The sequence below is a fragment of the Nerophis ophidion genome, linkage group LG22 (genome assembly GCF_033978795.1).
Source record: "Nerophis ophidion isolate RoL-2023_Sa linkage group LG22, RoL_Noph_v1.0, whole genome shotgun sequence".
NCBI lineage: Eukaryota > Metazoa > Chordata > Actinopteri > Syngnathiformes > Syngnathidae > Nerophis > Nerophis ophidion.
Window position 1 is genome coordinate 43,361,717 of NC_084632.1, and position 19,409 is coordinate 43,381,125.

The 19,409-nt window shown below is 36.7% G+C and overlaps 1 protein-coding gene across 5 annotated transcripts in view; it reads right to left on the reverse strand.

Annotated features, from left to right (window-relative positions):
* Window positions 1-1,336: 1,336 nt before the first annotated feature.
* Window positions 1,337-19,409, reverse strand: part of opa1 (OPA1 mitochondrial dynamin like GTPase) — a 70,286-nt gene continuing 52,213 nt past the window's right edge. For 4 of the 5 annotated variants that reach the window (XM_061883912.1, XM_061883913.1, XM_061883909.1 and 1 more), the window contains 2 exons: window positions 5,734-5,807; window positions 1,337-5,635 (listed from right to left, as the gene is read on the reverse strand). In XM_061883912.1, the coding sequence (XP_061739896.1) occupies window positions 5,743-5,807 (65 nt within the window). In that variant the 3' untranslated portion in view covers window positions 1,337-5,635; window positions 5,734-5,742. Of the gene's footprint in view, window positions 5,647-5,733; window positions 5,808-19,409 lie in introns of all 5 variants that reach the window. The other variant, XM_061883911.1, reaches the window with a different exon arrangement.

The following is a 19,409-nucleotide window of genomic DNA, read 5'->3' on the forward strand; positions in this document are numbered from 1 at the left end:
TATACATATTAGCTTTAGTGGTGCTAAAGCTAAAAAAGGTGTTGTGCAGGGCATTCATAAAGGTGTTAGTGAGATTATCCATAGGGCCCACATCATTTGGGAATGGCGCCATTACTGAAGGCAGCAGGCCAACAAGAGTCACAGTTGTGACAGCATTAATGTTGCGGCTGCTAAGGCAGTGGTTATTATTAGTAGCTTGTTAAAAATGAGTCACAACTTTTATAAGGTAATGATCGGACATTATTTTAGTGTATGAGAGTATCAAAACTTTGGAGGTGGTGACACGGACTAGATTTATTGTATTACTGTTCATGTATTATTTGTATAAGACCACAGCTATCAATTAAAGTCTGGAGCGCCACGCACAGAGCATCTGATGGGGTATTCATATGGATATTAAAATTCCACATTATAATTATATTACCTGCAGGCGTCACTAGATTAGTGACGAACTCTGAAAATTCACAGATAAAATCTGAATGAGGCTTGGTGCTGCGATAAATTGAAGGCGTCATAATTTGCTACTTCAGTAAAATGCATATTCACCTCTGACACAGTCACCACAGAAAAAACTTGACGTGAGTTGTGTATTATTCTACCAGAAATGCTATGCGTGCAGGAATTTTCCAGCCTGGCACTGGTCAGTTTTAGCTTAACCAACACCCGTAATTGCCTGTGTCCCAGCTTGCTCTCGTGTAGTTAGTCAAGTGTGACTCAACCAGTGATCTATGTTTCTAGATAAAGTGATGGCGCCTTCCCGGGTAGGGTGAAGGCCGTCCCTCATCAGAGAGAGGGCCAATTATCAATAAAGGTTAGTCACTGTTCTCTACAAAAGCTAGCTAGCCACTTGTTAAGCGAGATTAATCTGCTAAACCTCTCATCATTGCCTCTCGCAGGCAGGGCCCAGAGACGGATTCAAAAGAACTGAAGTTCAATGTATGAAATATAAGTTGCTGAATATATTTGATGATAATAACAATAATTATTATTGTTGTCTTAAAGTGTAACATAAAGTCAAACTTTATTCATTCACACTCAAACACAACTCACCACTGTGTCTTCTTTTCTTCAGCTGGCGGGTGGTTGCTGGATCCACGTTGTACTGAGTAGCCAGGACACAGGGTTATGTGTGTGTGTGTGTGTGTGTGTGTTTGTGTGTGTTGTGTGTGTGTGTGTGTGTGTGTGTGTGTGTGTGTGTGTGTGTGTGTGTGTGTGTGTGTGTGTGTGTGTGTGTGTGTGTGTGTGTGTGTGCGAGCAGCTTTGCAAGGAAACAACAGGCCACCTAATTGTCCAAATATCACATTTCAGCATGAGAACATTTCATGTTACAAAACTGTTGCTTTTGTCAATTTTATTTTTCTTTTGAAGACAAATGCAATAAATAAAGATGGGATGCAGACGTGATTCTTCTGTTGGACCACCATGCGGAAACATACTCCGGAGCTGTTGGACCACCGTGTGTGTGATGTGTAATTGTGTCATGTAGTGAAATATGCAGTTATTTGACAGATTTATGATTATGTTTGTGATGTTTGACTGTGTAAAGTAGTTAAATATGGAGTTATAGGACATAATTATGATTGTGTTTGTGTCATGTTGTGACATTTGGAGTTATTAGACATATTTATGATTATGTTTGTGATGTTTGACTGGGTCATGTCGTTAAATATGGAGCTATTAGACATATTTATGATTATGTTTGTGATGTTTGACTGGGTCATGTCGTTAAATATGGAGCTATTAGACATATTTATGATTATGTTTGACTGTCATGTAGTAAAAATTTGGAGTTATTAGACATATTTATGTTTGTGATGTTTGACTGTCATGTAGTGAAGTATGGAACTATAAGATATATTTATGATTATGTTTGTGATGTGTGACTGTGTCATGTAGTGAAATATGCAGTAATTAGACATATTTATGATTATATTTGTGATGTTTGACTGCGTCATGTCGTGTAATTTGGATTTATTAGACACATTTATGATTATGTTTGTGATGTGTGACTGTGTCATGTGATGAAATGTGCAGTAATTAGACATATTTATGATTATATTTGTGATGTGTGACTGTGTCATGTGATGAAATGTGCAGTAATTAGACATATTTATGATTATATTTGTAATGTTTGACTGCGTCATGTCATGTAATTTGGAGCTATTAGACATATTTATGATTATGTTTGACTGTCATGTAGTGAAATATGGAGTTATTAGACATTTATGATTATGTTTGTGATGTGTGACTGTGTCATGTAGTAAAATATGCAGTAATTAGACATATTTATGATTATATTTGTGATGTTTGACTGCGTCATGTCGTGTAATTTGGAGTTATTAGACATATTTATGATTATGTTTGACTGTCATGTAGTGAAATATGGAGTTATTAGACATATTTATGATTGTTTGTGATGTGTGACTGTGTCATGTAGTAAAATATGCAGTAATTAGACATATTTATGATTATATTTGTGATGTTTGACTGCGTCATGTCGTGTAATTTGGAGTTATTAGACATATTTATGATTATGTTTGTGATGTGTGACTGTGTCATGTAGTTAAATATGTGTCAATATGTGTCATGTAGTTAAATATGGAGTTATTAGACATATTTATGATTATGTTTGTGATGTTTGACTGGGTCATGTCGTTAAATATGGAGCTATTAGACATATTTATGATTATGTTTGACTGTCATGTAGTAAAAATTTGGAGTTATAAGACATATTTATGTTTGTGATGTTTGACTATGTCATGTAGTGAAGTATGGAATTATAAGATATATTTATGATTATGTCTGTGATGTGTAACTGTGTCATGTAGTGAAATATGCAGTAATTAGACATATTTATGATTATATTTGTGATGTTTGACTGCGTCATGTCGTGTAATTTGGAGTTATTAGACATATTTATGATTATGTTTGACTGTCATGTAGTGAAATATGGAATTATTAGACATATTTATGATTATGTTTGACTGTCATGTAGTAAAAATTTGGAGTTATTAGACATATTTATGTTTGTGATGTTTGACTGTCATGTAGTGAAGTATGGAACTATAAGATATATTTATGATTATGTTTGTGATGTGTGACTGTGTCATGTAGTGAAATATGCAGTAATTAGACATATTTATGATTATATTTGTGATGTTTGACTGCGTCATGTCGTGTAATTTGGATTTATTAGACACATTTATGATTATGTTTGTGATGTGTGACTGTGTCATGTGATGAAATGTGCAGTAATTAGACATATTTATGATTATATTTGTGATGTGTGACTGTGTCATGTGATGAAATGTGCAGTAATTAGACATATTTATGATTATATTTGTAATGTTTGACTGCGTCATGTCATGTAATTTGGAGCTATTAGACATATTTATGATTATGTTTGACTGTCATGTAGTGAAATATGGAGTTATTAGACATTTATGATTATGTTTGTGATGTGTGACTGTGTCATGTAGTAAAATATGCAGTAATTAGACATATTTATGATTATATTTGTGATGTTTGACTGCGTCATGTCGTGTAATTTGGAGTTATTAGACATATTTATGATTATGTTTGACTGTCATGTAGTGAAATATGGAGTTATTAGACATATTTATGATTGTTTGTGATGTGTGACTGTGTCATGTAGTAAAATATGCAGTAATTAGACATATTTATGATTATATTTGTGATGTTTGACTGCGTCATGTCGTGTAATTTGGAGTTATTAGACATATTTATGATTATGTTTGTGATGTGTGACTGTGTCATGTAGTTAAATATGTGTCAATATGTGTCATGTAGTTAAATATGGAGTTATTAGACATATTTATGATTATGTTTGTGATGTTTGACTGGGTCATGTCGTTAAATATGGAGCTATTAGACATATTTATGATTATGTTTGACTGTCATGTAGTAAAAATTTGGAGTTATAAGACATATTTATGTTTGTGATGTTTGACTATGTCATGTAGTGAAGTATGGAATTATAAGATATATTTATGATTATGTCTGTGATGTGTAACTGTGTCATGTAGTGAAATATGCAGTAATTAGACATATTTATGATTATATTTGTGATGTTTGACTGCGTCATGTCGTGTAATTTGGAGTTATTAGACATATTTATGATTATGTTTGACTGTCATGTAGTGAAATATGGAATTATTAGACATATTTATGATTATGTTTGACTGTCATGTAGTGAAATATGGAATTATTAGACATATTTATGATTATGTTTGTGATGTGTAACTGTGTCATGTAGTGAAATATGCAGTAATTAGACATATTTATGATTATATTTGTGATGTTTGACTGCGTCATGTCGTGTAATTTGGAGCTATTAGACATATTTATGATTATGTTTGACTGTCATGTAGTGAAATATGGAATTATTAGACATATTTATGATTATGTTTGTGATGTGTGACTGTGTCATGTAGTAAAATATGCAGTAATTAGACATATTTATGATTATATTTGTGATGTTTGACTGCGTCATGTCCTGTAATTTGGAGCTATTAGACATATTTATGATTATGTTTGACTGTCATGTAGTGAAATATGGAGTTATACATTTATGATTATGTTTGTGATGTGTGACTGTGTCATGTAGTAAAATATGCAGTAATTAGACATATATATCTGATTTTATTTGTGATGTTTGACTGCGTCATGTCGTGTAATTTGGAGCTATTATGTTCGACTGTCATGTAGTGAAATATGGAGTTATTAGACATTTATGATTATGTTTGTGATGTGTGACTGTGTCATGTAGTTAAATATGGAGTTATTAGACATATTTATGATTATGTTTGACTGTCATGTAGTGAAATATGGAGTTATTAGACATATTTATGATTATGTTTGTGATGTGTGACTGTGTCATGTAGTGAAATATGCAGTTAATAGATTATGTTTGTGACGTTTGACTGTGTCATGAATTGAATTATGGAGTTATTAGATTATGTTTGTGATGTATGAGTGTCTCATGCAGTGAATTATGTAGTTATGGGACGTATGTCTCAGCAGGATGTCCAACATTTACAGAATCAACGAGCAGAAGTGAGCATGATCACATTCCCCGTGATGAACGATGCTCCAATAATCATATTTACATGACTGTGAAAATGTGCCACACACACAAAGACAACAATATTTACACAGCAAGCCGTTTAAGTCGACGAACTGCCAGATCCATGTTGACATAAGCGGCTGTAGCAGACTGTCACCGAGAGGGGGTGGGGGGGTCACTCACCGCTGATTACCATCACAGCAACAGAAGCGGACAGGGTTTTGCTGTACACCACTTATGTCAACTGAAGTGGACCCTTTCTAGTCCACCTCGACATAAACGTGTCTCACTTTGACCGACATAATGAAATAATCCCAAAGGTTTGATGGGCAAATTTGGACTTTGAGTGCAACTAAACATGCGTGAAGTTTCTCTTCTGTGTTGGGGGACATGCCAGGTCCCGCCCCCAAAACCAAAGTGTCCTCCGAGAGAAAGTCTGTAAACATGTTTGCGTCCTTCCCTGGGTCTTTGAGCAGGTCAGGTGAATTTTCAACAACATTGGGAAAAGTCACATGTCTACTTTTGTCTTTCAGTGCAAAATGAAGACTTCTGGAAAGCAGCGATGAAGATGAAGAAGAAGAAGAAGAAGAAGAAAAGTGTGAAACAGAACCTTTTCACAGCGTACTTCATGCACTCGGGTGACTGACCTGCTTCTTTTATTTCTCCTTGTGGAGGGCTTCTATGAAGGCTTCTAACTTCTCCTGGATCTCGCGTACTTTCTCTGCAACAGAAGGAAGGATTGCTCAGTCGGCATTCTTTGGTGCGCGCATGAAAGCAGACATTTAGGAGGTGACACGGTCCCTCTGCACCAACACCAGTCAGCAGGAAAGTCAAGTACTCCCTGCGATTGCTCCTCCCGTCAGATAATGAACAATAGTCAGGCAGTGAAGGATACATGTCCATTTAGTAATAATATTCATTAATGATTATATTAATGTGAAGTGAATTATATTTATATAGCGCTTTTCTCTAGTGACTCAAAGCGCTTTTACATAGTGAAACCCAATATCTAAGTTACATTTAAACCAGTGTGGGTGGCACTGGGAGCAGGTGGGTAAAGTGTCTTGCCCAAGGACACAACGGCAGTGACTAGGATGGCGGAAGCGGGAATCGAACCTGCAACCCTCAAGTTGCTGGCACGGCCACTCTACCAACCGAGCTAAACCGCCCCTATTCATTAATGATTATATTCATTATTGATTATAATCAGAAATCATATTCATTAGTAATAATATTCATTAATGATTATATTACTAATTATATTCATTAATGATTATATTCATTATTGATTATAATCAGAAATCATATTCATTAGTAATAATATTCATTAATGATTATATTATTGATTATATTCATTAATGATTATATTCATTATTGATTATAATCAGAAATCATTATATTCATTAGTAATAATATTCATTAATGATTATTTTCATTATTATATTCATTAATGATTATCCTCATTAATAATTATACTCATTAATAATTATATTCATTAATGATTAAGTTCATTAGTAATAATATTCAGTAATGATTATATTCATTAGTAATACTATTCATTGATGATTTTATTCATTAATGACTATATATTTATTAGTAATAATATTCCTTAATGATTATATTCATCAGTAATCATATTAATTAATAATTATATTCATTAGTAATACTATTTACTTAATTAAATTCATTAAGTAATAACATATTAATCTATAAATAATAATAATGATTGAATCATTAATAATAATATTCATTTGTAATGATATTCATTAATGATTATATTCATTTAGGAATAATTATGTAATGGCAATATTCATTTAATAGTAATATTCATTCATAATCATATTCATTAAGAAATAATATGTATTTACTAATGATAATCATTAATAATTATACTTATTTGTAATAATATTTAAGTATAAATAATAATCATTGGTAATTTTATTAATTAGTAATAATCATTTAGTAATAATATTCATTCACTACTAATAATCATTGATCATAATATGCATTAATAATAATATGTATTAATAATAATATGCATTAATAGTAATATTTATTAAGTAATAATATTAATTTAGTAATAATATCCATTCATTTATAATGGAGATAAAATCATGCATGTTGAGAAGGACAGACCACTTCCTGTATGACCATGACTCATGGCCTCAGTCCTCCAGGTGGAGGTTCCAACACAGGTCAAAGTACGTGAGGAAGAAGACCTTTTGACAACCAAGTTCATGCATGTTGAGAAGGACAGACCAAGTCCTGTATGACCATGACTCATGGCCTCAGTCCTCCAGGTGGAGGTTCCAACACAAGTCAAAGTACGTGAGGAAGAAGACCTTGTGACAAGTGAGTTCATGCATGTTGAGAAGGACAGACTACTTCCAGGTGGAGGTTCCAACACATGTCAAAGTACGTGAGGAAGAAGACCTTGTGACAAGCAAGTTCATGCATGTTGAGAAGGACAGACTACTTCCTGTATGACCATGACTCATGGCCTCAGTCCTCCAGGTGGAGGTTCCAACACATGTCAAAGTACGTGAGGAAGAAGACCTTGTGACAAGCAAGTTCATGCATGTTGAGAAGGACAGACTACTTCCTGTATGAGCACCCTGTACTCATGGGCTGATCTACTGCCACACCACAGGAGCTACATCCACCGTAGCTGCTGGACCTCCACTTTGGAGCACAGAGTCAACAAGCACACTAACTTGATCTCCTTCTGACGACAACACGGCTTCTTCATTGATGATTGATCACTGGTCAATAATTACCGATGATCAATCATTACAGATGATCAATCATTGTGCTTTGGGGCTGAGAGTGACACGGAGCTTGCGTTTCAGGTCAAGACAAAGGTGGCACGTAAGAAGGTGCTGGGCTCCTTTGATGAAGTATCTTCTTACACACGTTAGATGTGAGCACGCCCCGCTTTGTGTTTGCTAGCATACTTCTTTTTCTGAACACTCTGTGTTGTACTTGAATAAGGTGTACAACAGACTAGACAACTTGTCTTTTAGTAGGAAGTCAATCGTACTTAAATAACATGTAGAACAGACTAGACAACTTGTCTTTTAGTAGGAAGTCAATCGTACTTGAATAAGGTGTACAACAGACTAGACAACTTGTCTTTTAGTAGGAAGTCAATCGTACTTAAATAACATGTAGAACAGACTAGACAACTTGTCTTTTAGTAGTAAGTAAACAAACAAATAACCCTAATTAGTCTGCTGATGTATGTGTCATTATATTTTGTCAACAATTTTTCATCAATGACTTCATTTCCTGTTATTATATGCTTCCTTCCTGTTTGAACATGTTCTATCTACACTTCTGTTCAAATGAAATAATCACTTATTCTTCTACATTAGTTTTGGATGATGCCACAAATTTGGGTATCGATCTGATACCAAAGTAGTTAGAGGATCATACGTCGGTCATATTCAAAGTTCTCAAGTGTCCAGGGACGTGTTTACTGACTTTAATAAACAATCACAAATGACAACATATATCATAATAATAAAAAATATTTATGTAATCATCGTAGTATCGACAATGTACGGCTTTTGTACTTGATATCGTTACAATCAATATCTGTATAGATCCATTAATTTGTTTACATTTAAGGGCGCTACCTTGCTGTTAGAGGTTAGCTATTCAATCAATCAATCAATCAATTTCTATTCAAATAGCCCTGAATCACGAGTGTCTCAAAGGGCTGCACAAGCCACAATGACATCCTCGGCTCAGATCCCACATCAGGGCAAGGAAAAACTTAACCCAATGGGATGACAATGAGAAACCTTGGGTGGGACCGCAGATATGGGGACACCACCCACTAATACTACTTTCTTCCCCTTCAGACACTAACTCTTACTTCCTTCACCTTCAGATACTAACTCTACTATGTTCCTCTACAGATACCAACTCTTACTTCCTTCACCTTCAGATACAAAGTCTACTATCTTCCTCTACAGATACCAACTCTTGCTTCCTTCACCTTCAGATACTAACTCTACTATGTTCCTCTACAGATACCAACTCTTACTTCCTTCACCTTCAGATACTAACTCTACTATGTTCCTCTACAGATACCAACTCTTACTTCCTTCACCTTCAGATACTAACTCTACTATGTTCCTCTACAGATACCAACTTTTACTTCCTTCACCTTCAGATACTAACTCTACTATCTTCCTCTACAGATACCAACTCTTACTTCCTTCACCTTCAGATACTAACTCTACTATCTTCTTCTACAGATACCAACTCTTACTTCCTTCACCTTCAGATACTAACGCTACTATCTTCTTCTACAGATACCAACTCTTACTTCCTTCACCTTCAGATACAAAGTCTACTATCTTCCTCTACAGATACCAACTCTTACTTCCTTCACCTTCAGATACAAACTCTACTATCTTCTTCTACAGATACCAACTCTTACTTCCTTCACCTTCAGATACTAACTCTACTATCTTCCTCTACAGATACCAACTCTTACTTCCTTCACCTTCAGATACAAAGTCTACTATCTTCCTCTACAGATACCAACTTTTACTTCCTTCACCTTCAGATACTAACTCTACTATCTTCCTCTACAGATACCAACTCTTACTTCCTTCACCTTCAGATACTAACTCTACTATCTTCCTCTACAGATACCAACTCTTACTTCCTTCACCTTCAGATACAAACTCTACTATCTTCCTCTACAGATACCAACTCTTACTTCCTTCACCTTCAGATACTAACTCTACTATGTTCCTCTACAGATACCAACTCTTACTTCCTTCACCTTCAGATACTAACTCTACTATGTTCCTCTACAGATACCAACTTTTACTTCCTTCACCTTCAGATACTAACTCTACTATCTTCCTCTACAGATACCAACTCTTACTTCCTTCACCTTCAGATACTAACTCTACTATCTTCTTCTACAGATACCAACTCTTACTTCCTTCACCTTCAGATACTAACGCTACTATCTTCTTCTACAGATACCAACTCTTACTTCCTTCACCTTCAGATACAAAGTCTACTATCTTCCTCTACAGATACCAACTCTTACTTCCTTCACCTTCAGATAAAAACTCTATCTTCTTCTACAGATACCAACTCTTACTTCCTTCACCTTCAGATACTAACTCTAATATCTTCTTCTACAGATACCAACTCTTACTTCCTTCACCTTCAGATACAAAGTCTACTATCTTCCTCTACAGATACCAACTTTCACTTCCTTCACCTTCAGATACTAACTCTACTATCTTCTTCTACAGATACCAACTCTTACTTCCTTCACCTTCAGATACAAACTCTACTATCTTCCTCTACAGATACCAACTCTTACTTCCTTCACCTTCAGATACTAACTCTACATCCTTCACCTTCAGATAGTAACTCTACTTCCTTCTCCTTTAGATACAAACTCTACTTCCTTCTTTGGCCAGGTAGAAGGGAACAAAAGTCGGAATTGTCTGCCAACACGCTCAGACAAGATGGCAATGCATCATGGGAGATGTAGACAGCATTAGGAGTGCGTGTGGGGCACGCTGATAAAGTCCCAGGAACAGGTGTGGAGGAGAATGAAACATGATCCCGGACACACCAGCACACCACACGGGGCTGAGCTCAAGTGGACTGACAGAGTGATCCAGGGAGAACACATGACTCAAAGCCAGACCATCAGGGCAGGATTAGCAAACATCTGTCCAAGTGGATGAAAAGGAGTTTGGAGGTGTAAGGAAAGGAGGCTGCCTGCACTGCACTGTCCATCATCAGAACACGGTACAGCCCCCACACCCACTTCAAATATGCACTTGCTTTGGTGTGGTTCACTATAGAGTTGCTGAACAGTCTCAGTGCACAACTTAAGTCCACAACTTGATGAAAGCCTTAGTTTGTTTCAAAAGTCACACTGTAAATGATCACACATTTGTGTATTGGAAAATGTATGCAAATATCCAAGATGCCCAGTGGGGTATGCGGTGGTCATCTCACAGGTCGAATTAGGTTTGATGGTCTTAAGTCTTCCTGTCCTTAATTTCTTGATTCAACATGTTCCTTATTTGCCAAGGTGCTGGGGAGACATCAGTTGGACTCGTGTCATCCTAAGTACAAACATTGCTAAAGTTCCATTAGGGCTTTGAAGCGGGACCGTGTTCAGGAGACCATGGGCCTGAATGAATGAAGGCCATTTTCTGAGGATAAAAGTGTGAGAAACAGATGTATTTCTTCCCCCACCGCCATCTGTTTGCCACCACGAGCAGAAGCAAGAAAGAAAGTCTTTGGAGTGTCCAGTGAGTCGCCATAGCTGTAGCAGATCCAAAAGTCCATTTGGACTCTTGTTTACCTAAGAGATGAGCCCCAAAACACAGTCTTTCAAGCGCTGGCCCCTTTATCTGGTCATGAATATTCCCATAATCCTCTGGCTTCCCTTCTTTCAAGACTGTGTGGGGGATTGTCAGCCCCGGACAAAAAGTCCAATCCCTTCTTTCAACGACTTGATCTCCTCGTGAGATGATATCTCCTTCATTCTTACTAAGCTCGCCAGGGTCCTAGCGGGGCCCCAGAGGGCTGGCTAATTGACCTGTAATTACCTCCGCCAGGAGCTGCTGGCTTTCTCAGTTTGTATGCGTGCGTACAAGCGAAGGTGGAAGAGGAAGGAGTTTTTCCAAGACGGTTCCACTAACACAACAACCAGGTCCTGTGTCCAGTCTTGCAAAGACTGTTATTAAATGTTTATCAAGTCTACTTTTGTTGACTCTGCTTCTACACTGGGTGTGGACAAGCAGGGTATGTGCACCAACTCTTCAAGTCCTGGTTCTTCTCACTGGAGGAATCAAAAGCACAGACATGGACCACTGCTTTTGTCAAATGGATCATTTCAGCAGCAACAACTACTGCACAGTTATGCAGAAAGCTTCAAAATAAAAGCATGGCAACATCCAGCTGGGTTCTACCACAGAAACTACCCAAATGCAACAACAAAAACCTGATTTTTTTCATTGTTAGCAACCAGAAAGCCAGAGATGTCAAAACATAGAAGCAGATGTTGGATAACAGAATCAAATATGACAAATGGTGTTTTTCTTATGAATATTGATACTGTTGTTAATCATTTGTGTTTGACTACTTTTGGATTGTTTTGTGCCATGTTTGTGTGTCCGCTCAATTGCTCTGTTGATTGCTATTCTCAATGTTGGTTTTGGAACTGGAAATGTGTGTTATTATTGTATTACTGTGTATTACTTTGTTGAACTGGTTAATAAGGAAATAAAAAATATATATATACACATACATACATATATATATATATATATATATATATATATATATACATATATATATATATATATATATACATATATATATATATATACATATATATATACACATATATATATATATACATATATATATACATATATATATACATATATATATATATATATATATATATATATATATATATATATATATATATATATATATATATATATATATATATATATATATATATATATATATATATATATATATCCATCCATCCATCCATCCATCATCTTCCGCTTATCCGAGGTCGGGTCGCGGGGGCAACAGCCTAAGCAGGGAAACCCAGACTTCCCTCTCCCCAGCCACTTCGTCTAGCTCTTCCCGGGGGATCCCGAGGCGTTCCCAGGCCAGCCGGGAGACATAGTCTTCCCAACGTGTCCTGGGTCTTCCGTGGCCTCCTACCGGTTGGACGTGCCCTAAACACCTCCCTAGGGAGGCGTTCGGGTGGCATCCTGACCAGATGCCCGAACCACCTCATCTGGCTCCTCTCGATATATAGATATATATATATATATATATATATATATATATATATATATATATATATATATATTAGGGGTGGGCAAATTAATGCGTTAATTACGCGTTAACTCATCAATCTATTAACGCCGATAATTATTTTATCGCACATTTGCGTATGTTGTTTACATGCTTTTATTTTGTTAACGCCTTTTCTTAACAAGATGGCATCTCCCGGATGTACTTCGGCGTGGGGGGGCTCTTGGTAAAGATGGAACATTTGGCATAAATACCGGACAATTCTGCAAATGTCCTGGCTGGCTTACAGCGTGGTCACTCCGGGATCACTTACGACCGCCAGACAATTCTGGATGTGGATAGATCGGGCCGTTTTGGACTGAATGAGGCGTGCTTGCTAGACCGGCTAGCTAGCATGGGAATACTTTGCCGGCTACATCCAGCGGCCTGTGAAGCAGCGGAGTATATGTGTTGTCTGTCTATTTATGAATAATGCAGACCAGGAGTGTTGGCTGAGTTCTTAACGTTTACTTTCAGAGCGTGCATATCACAACATACAAGATGCCGTCATGGCGACACAACCTATACATGCTCCTCACTCCTGTTGCATGCTGGGTAGGGTAGTTCTTTTTTCCCCTGGCTCATAACATCACAATATAGTACCATGTATATGATGCGTTCAGTTTATCAAAGCAAACAATCGGAAAATTCCCATCATATCAATTCCTAGATATGGTCATAATTATTTTAAGTGCACTACGCAGAATAAACACAACATTATTAATATTGCTACTACGGATAATTTGATCCAAAATTCCCTAAAACAGCCCACTACCTATAATATAGGTTTTTTAAACATAAGATCCCAGATAAAAAAAAAAATGTTTCTGCTGTTACCCCAGAAATTGCCTGTTCGGATGTTATGATTGTGGCTCAGAGATTTGTATGTAGATTATATTTATTTTCCATAACAAACAGGATAACTTAAATACCCTGGCAGTGGCAATAAGCTTAAATGTTTGTATTTACATTTTTTGAGTTGATTTTCATAAAATATGCTATTTAACTGCTACTGTTTAACAAGGACTGATTTAAATTGTGTTTGCACAACAAATGTTTTGGCGCTTTTGTTCATGTGGGAGAATATTCCAATAAAGGTGCACTACACACTACTTTTGAATTCATTATTGGGCTTTGTGTATACAATGCAGTTAATCGCGATTAATCGGAGAAATAGTGCGATTAACTTCGATTAAAATTTTTAATTGTTGCCCAGCCCTAACATATATATATATATATATATATATATATATATTAGAAATAGTGCTTTTACTATCACTCCCCCTCCACAAGGACTAGATGGGTTTCATTATGTTGACTAGTGTGAAAGATGGACCACTTTTAAGAAGGCTTAGCCCAGGGGCTGGAGCTCAAAATACAGAATGTTGAGCCAATATAGTAATAATACGTCACATCACTGATGTCAGCATGAACCTACCCCAGCAGCCTTCCAAGGAAAGGTGGACTACAATTTGGACTGCACACATTTACCACCTGGACTTGTGAACCACCGTGCTGTGTTCAAATCCCGGCCAGAGATGTTGGAATTATTGTGTGAATGCTCCAAAGAAGCAATTCAACCTCAAATGAGAACCTCACCTGTGATATTAACTCATGACATGCAAAGTGAGAGATGCCAAGTCTTTTTTTATCACGGTGATAGTCATGACTTAGTTTTTGAAAAGATTTTAATTGAAGGTTTTCAAAAGCTGTAAATGATGATCATCACAATGATGTCAAAAGAAGGCTTGAAATATCTGAAGCTGCAGGTTATGAGTACAGGTCTCGTCTTAGTTTCACCTTGTAAAGCTAAACAAACCTTGCCTCTTGTTGTGCGTTTAACTAGAATGTTGTCTAGGGAGATGAAAACAATTCTTAAAAGTTAAATTCTACAAAATGATATACATATTTTTAATACTTATTTCCATCCAATTATTTTTCTATGTGCCTCCTAAAACTTCCCTGTAAGCTTTGTAAGATCATGTTACCTAAACTAAAGTAAACTAAGCCAATCCACCTTTTCTTCCTTTTTTTCCCCCAAATACACCAATCCAGATATTCCCCTGATACAACGGGAAGTGGAGCATTGCCAGGGAAAATTAATGGTCGCCACACCTTGAAAATACGGGTTTTATAGGCGAAAACAAATGAAAGTAATATGTATTGCAGCCTCAAAGTCTGAAGCTATTTTTTAACTTTTATTGCCAATCTTATGCTAACAAACAGCCCAATTCCAAAAGGTTTAACCTCCAGTACAATTAAAAATGTAATCTCTGTGCTTCCCCTGACACAAAACACACCCCGGAATCCTTAAGAGAACCGATAAGGATCCAAAGTGGATCTTATCAGGTTCTATCCCTCGTAAGGCAGCACGTTGACCAATGAGCTGTCTTTAAGCTGCAGATGTCTTTAAGCGCCCACTCATCCCTGCGAGCAGCAAGAGTGAGGCGGAGAAAACATTCCGGGGTACGAGCCCAGACAACTAGCTCCTGTGGGCACACAGGAGGAGGGAAAGGCCGGCAAACACTTCATCGCAGCTTCAAAGTCTGAACCCTCAAAGGGACAAAGCTGAAAGGACTTTACTCGAAAGCTGCTATTGTAAGTAAGAAGAATGTGCTGACTTAGCTAAGAAACATATTTTTGAAAACAGGTGAAGCTTACTTTGCACTGAACAGGAAGTGCTGATCATGGTGAAGGTAGCAATATTCATGTTAAGTGGACTGCAATGACAAAGCATGCTTTCATTTTGAAGCTTACTTTGCACTGAACAGGAAGTCAGTGTGGTGATCATGGTAAAGGTAGCAATATTCATGTTAACTTGACTGCAATGAAAATAAAGCATGCTTTTATTTTGAAGCTTACTTTACACTGAACAGGAAGTCAGTGTGGTGATCATGGTGAAGGTAGCAATATTCATGTTAACTTGACTGCATTGACAATTAAAGCATGCTTTTATTTTGAAGCTCACTTTGCACCGAACAGGAAGTCAGTGTGGTGATCATGGTGAAGGTAGCAGTATTCATGTTAACTTGACTGTAATGACAATAAGGCATGCTTTTATTTTGAAGCTCACTTTGCACTGGACAGGAAGTGAGTGTGGTGAGCATGGTGAAGGTAGCAATATTCATGTAAACTTGACTGCAATGATAATAAAACATGCTTTATTTTGCAGCTTACTTTGCACTGAACAGGAAGTCAGTCTGGTGATCATGGTAAAAGTATCAATATCCATGTTAACTTGACTGCAATGACAATAAAGCATGCTTTTATTTTGAAGCTGACTTTGCACTGAACAGGAAGTGACTGCACCTTAACGCTGTCTCATTGGACAGTGTGGTGATCATGGTGAAGGTAGCAAAATTCATGTTAACTTGACTGTAATAACAATAAGGCATGCTTTTATTTTGAAGCTCAGGTTGCACTGAACAGGAAGTCAGTGTGGTGATCATGGTGAAGTTAGCAATATTAATGTAAACCTGACTGTAATGACAATAAAGCATGCTTTTATTTTGAAGCTCACATTGCACTGAACAGGAAGTCAGTGTGGTGATCATGGTGAAGTTAGCAATAATAATGTAAACCTGACTGTAATGACAATAAAGAATGCTTTTATTTTGAAGCTCATGTTGCACTGAACAGGAAGTCAGTGTGGTGATCATGGTGAAGTTAGCAAATATTAATGTAAACCTGACTGTAATGACAATAAAGCATGCTTTTATTTTGAAGCTCACGTTGCACTGAACAGGAAGTCAGTGTGGTGATCATGGTGAAGTTACCAATATTAATGTAAACCTGACTGTAATGACAATAAAGCATGCTTTTATTTTGAAGCTCATGTTGCACTGAACAGGAAGTCAGTGTGGTGATCATGGTGAAGATAGCAATATTCATGTTAACTTGACGGCAATGACTATAAACAGGGTTCATACACCTTTCCCATGGCCAAATTCAAGCACTTTTTAAGGAATTTTCAAGTCCAATGTTCCAGTTTTTCCAGTAGCCTTCAAAAGGTGAAAACCAGAGTGATTCAATCCATAGCCTTGTTGTTGGAGGTCACCAAATGCTGCACGTAGGAAGAAATATGGAAAATCTGCTAAAACCTAGGCCTAACATTGAAACAGCAGTTATCATTAACTGAATGGGGCATAGAAAATGAAGCATGGTGATTATTCAATCATGATGAGGATGATGATGTACAACATTGACAAACAGCTATTTACCTTCAACATAAACACATGTTGCACACAAAGATATTCTCTCACAGCAACATGATACTGATCACTGCTGTGTGGGACCGTCAGCACAATATGGCAGTCCAAGTAGAAACACACACACCCACACACACACACACACGTGTGTTAACACTGTGTCAGTGCTTGTTGGTAAACATCTCTCTGAGTGTTTGTAATCCTGCTCTCAAAGGATACACACACGTGTGTTTAAAAGGAAGGACAAACATGTGCGTGTGTGTGTGTGTGTGTCTGTCTGTGTGTGTTTAAAGTTGTGGCACAAAAGGATGGATAAGCAGATGTGTGTGTGTGTATGTGTTTAAAGTGGCGGTACAAAAGGTTGGATAAACATCTTCGTGTGTGTGTGTGTGTGTGTGTGTGTGTGTGTGTGTGTGTGTGTGTGTATGTGTTATCTTCCTGGTCAAACCAACTAAACACACCATCAGATTGTAGTTGAAGTCTGATGATGATGTCATTAATGCAAACAACATACATGTACAAGATAATACTGACATTGTATGATATTAATATATCATTTTCTGCAAACACAAATACTAATCCACTTTGTGTGATGAAAAAGAATGAAAGCGTGTTGGCTGAGTCCTATACTGTATCTACTTGGGTTGTCCCGATACCAATATGCAGGTACTAAAATGTATTTCAATACTTAAAAAAAATAAATAAATAAATAAAAAAAGTGGCATTATTGTCTTTATCTGAACAAAAAATGTTAGGGTACATTAAACATATTTTTATTATTGCAATTTAGTCCTTAAATAAAATGTTGAACATACTAGACAACTTGTCTAAGTAAACAAACAAAGACTCCTAATTATTCTGCTGACATATGCAGTAACATATTGTGTACTTTATACAGCTATTATTTTGTAAACATTATGAGGGACAAACTGTAAAAATGGAGTATCAATCTGCTTGTTCATTTACTGTTAATATCTGCTTATTTTCAGTTTTAACATGTTTAACATCTGGGACTTCTCAATAGATGTATTTCAGAGGGCGGGGCTTTGTAAAAAAAAAAAAAAATCCTTATATGTGATTGGATAAAGCACTTGTCGGTTATCTTGACTGACGTGCTACTGTACTTCTAGCACTCACATCCAAACCAAGCTGTGACGCTGATGAGAGCCACGCTGGGAATTCCAAGTATTGAGGTCTAGACTCAGCTGTCTACCTGCACCTCGGGGAGAACCAGCACTCCTTTGACAACAAACATGTACAGATTCTGGACAGGGAGCACAGACGGCACCAAGGAGGAGTGAAGGAAGTCATCTATATCAAGGTGGAAAACCATCGCTGAACAGAGGAGGTGGTCTGCGACACCACCTGTCTCCCACACACAACACTGTCCTTTCAACCATTCCTACAAGATTCTGCAATTTAGCCTAAAAACAAATAACAGCCAGACTAGATGTGACTAATCTAAGTCAAAGACTAGATGTGACTAATCTAGGTCTAAAACTAGATGTGACCAACCTAAGTCTAAGACTAGATGTGACCCATCTAAGTCTAAGACTAGATGTGACCAATCTAAGTCTAAGACTATATGTAACCAATCTAAATCGAGGACTAGATGTGACTAATCTAAGTCTAAGACTATATGTGACCAATCTAAGTCTAAGACTATATGTAACCAATCTAAATCGAGGACTAGATGTGACTAATCTAAGTCTAAGACTAGATGTGACCAATCTAAGTGTAAGACTAGATCTGACCAATGTAAGTCTAAGAACAGATGTGACCAATCTAAGTCTGAGACTAAGCTGATCAATCTAAGTCTAAGACTAGATTTGACCAATGTAAATCTGAAACTAGATCTGATCAATCTAAGTGGAAGACTAAATCTGATCAATCTAAGTCTAAGAACAGATGTGACCAATCTAAGACTGAGACTAGATCTGATCAATGTAAGTCTAAGAACAGATGTGACCAATCTAAATCTGAGACTAGATCTGATCAATCTAAGTCTAAGACTAGATGTGACCAATCTAAATCTGAGACTAGATCTGATCAATCTAAGTCTAAGACTAGATTTGACCAATCTAAATCTGAAACGAGATCTGATCACTCTAAGTCAAAGACTAGATCTGATCAATCTAAGTCTAAGACTAGATGTGACCAACCTAAGTCTAAGACTAGATCTGATCAATCTAAGTCTGAGACTAGATCTGATCAATTTAAGTCTAAGACTAGAT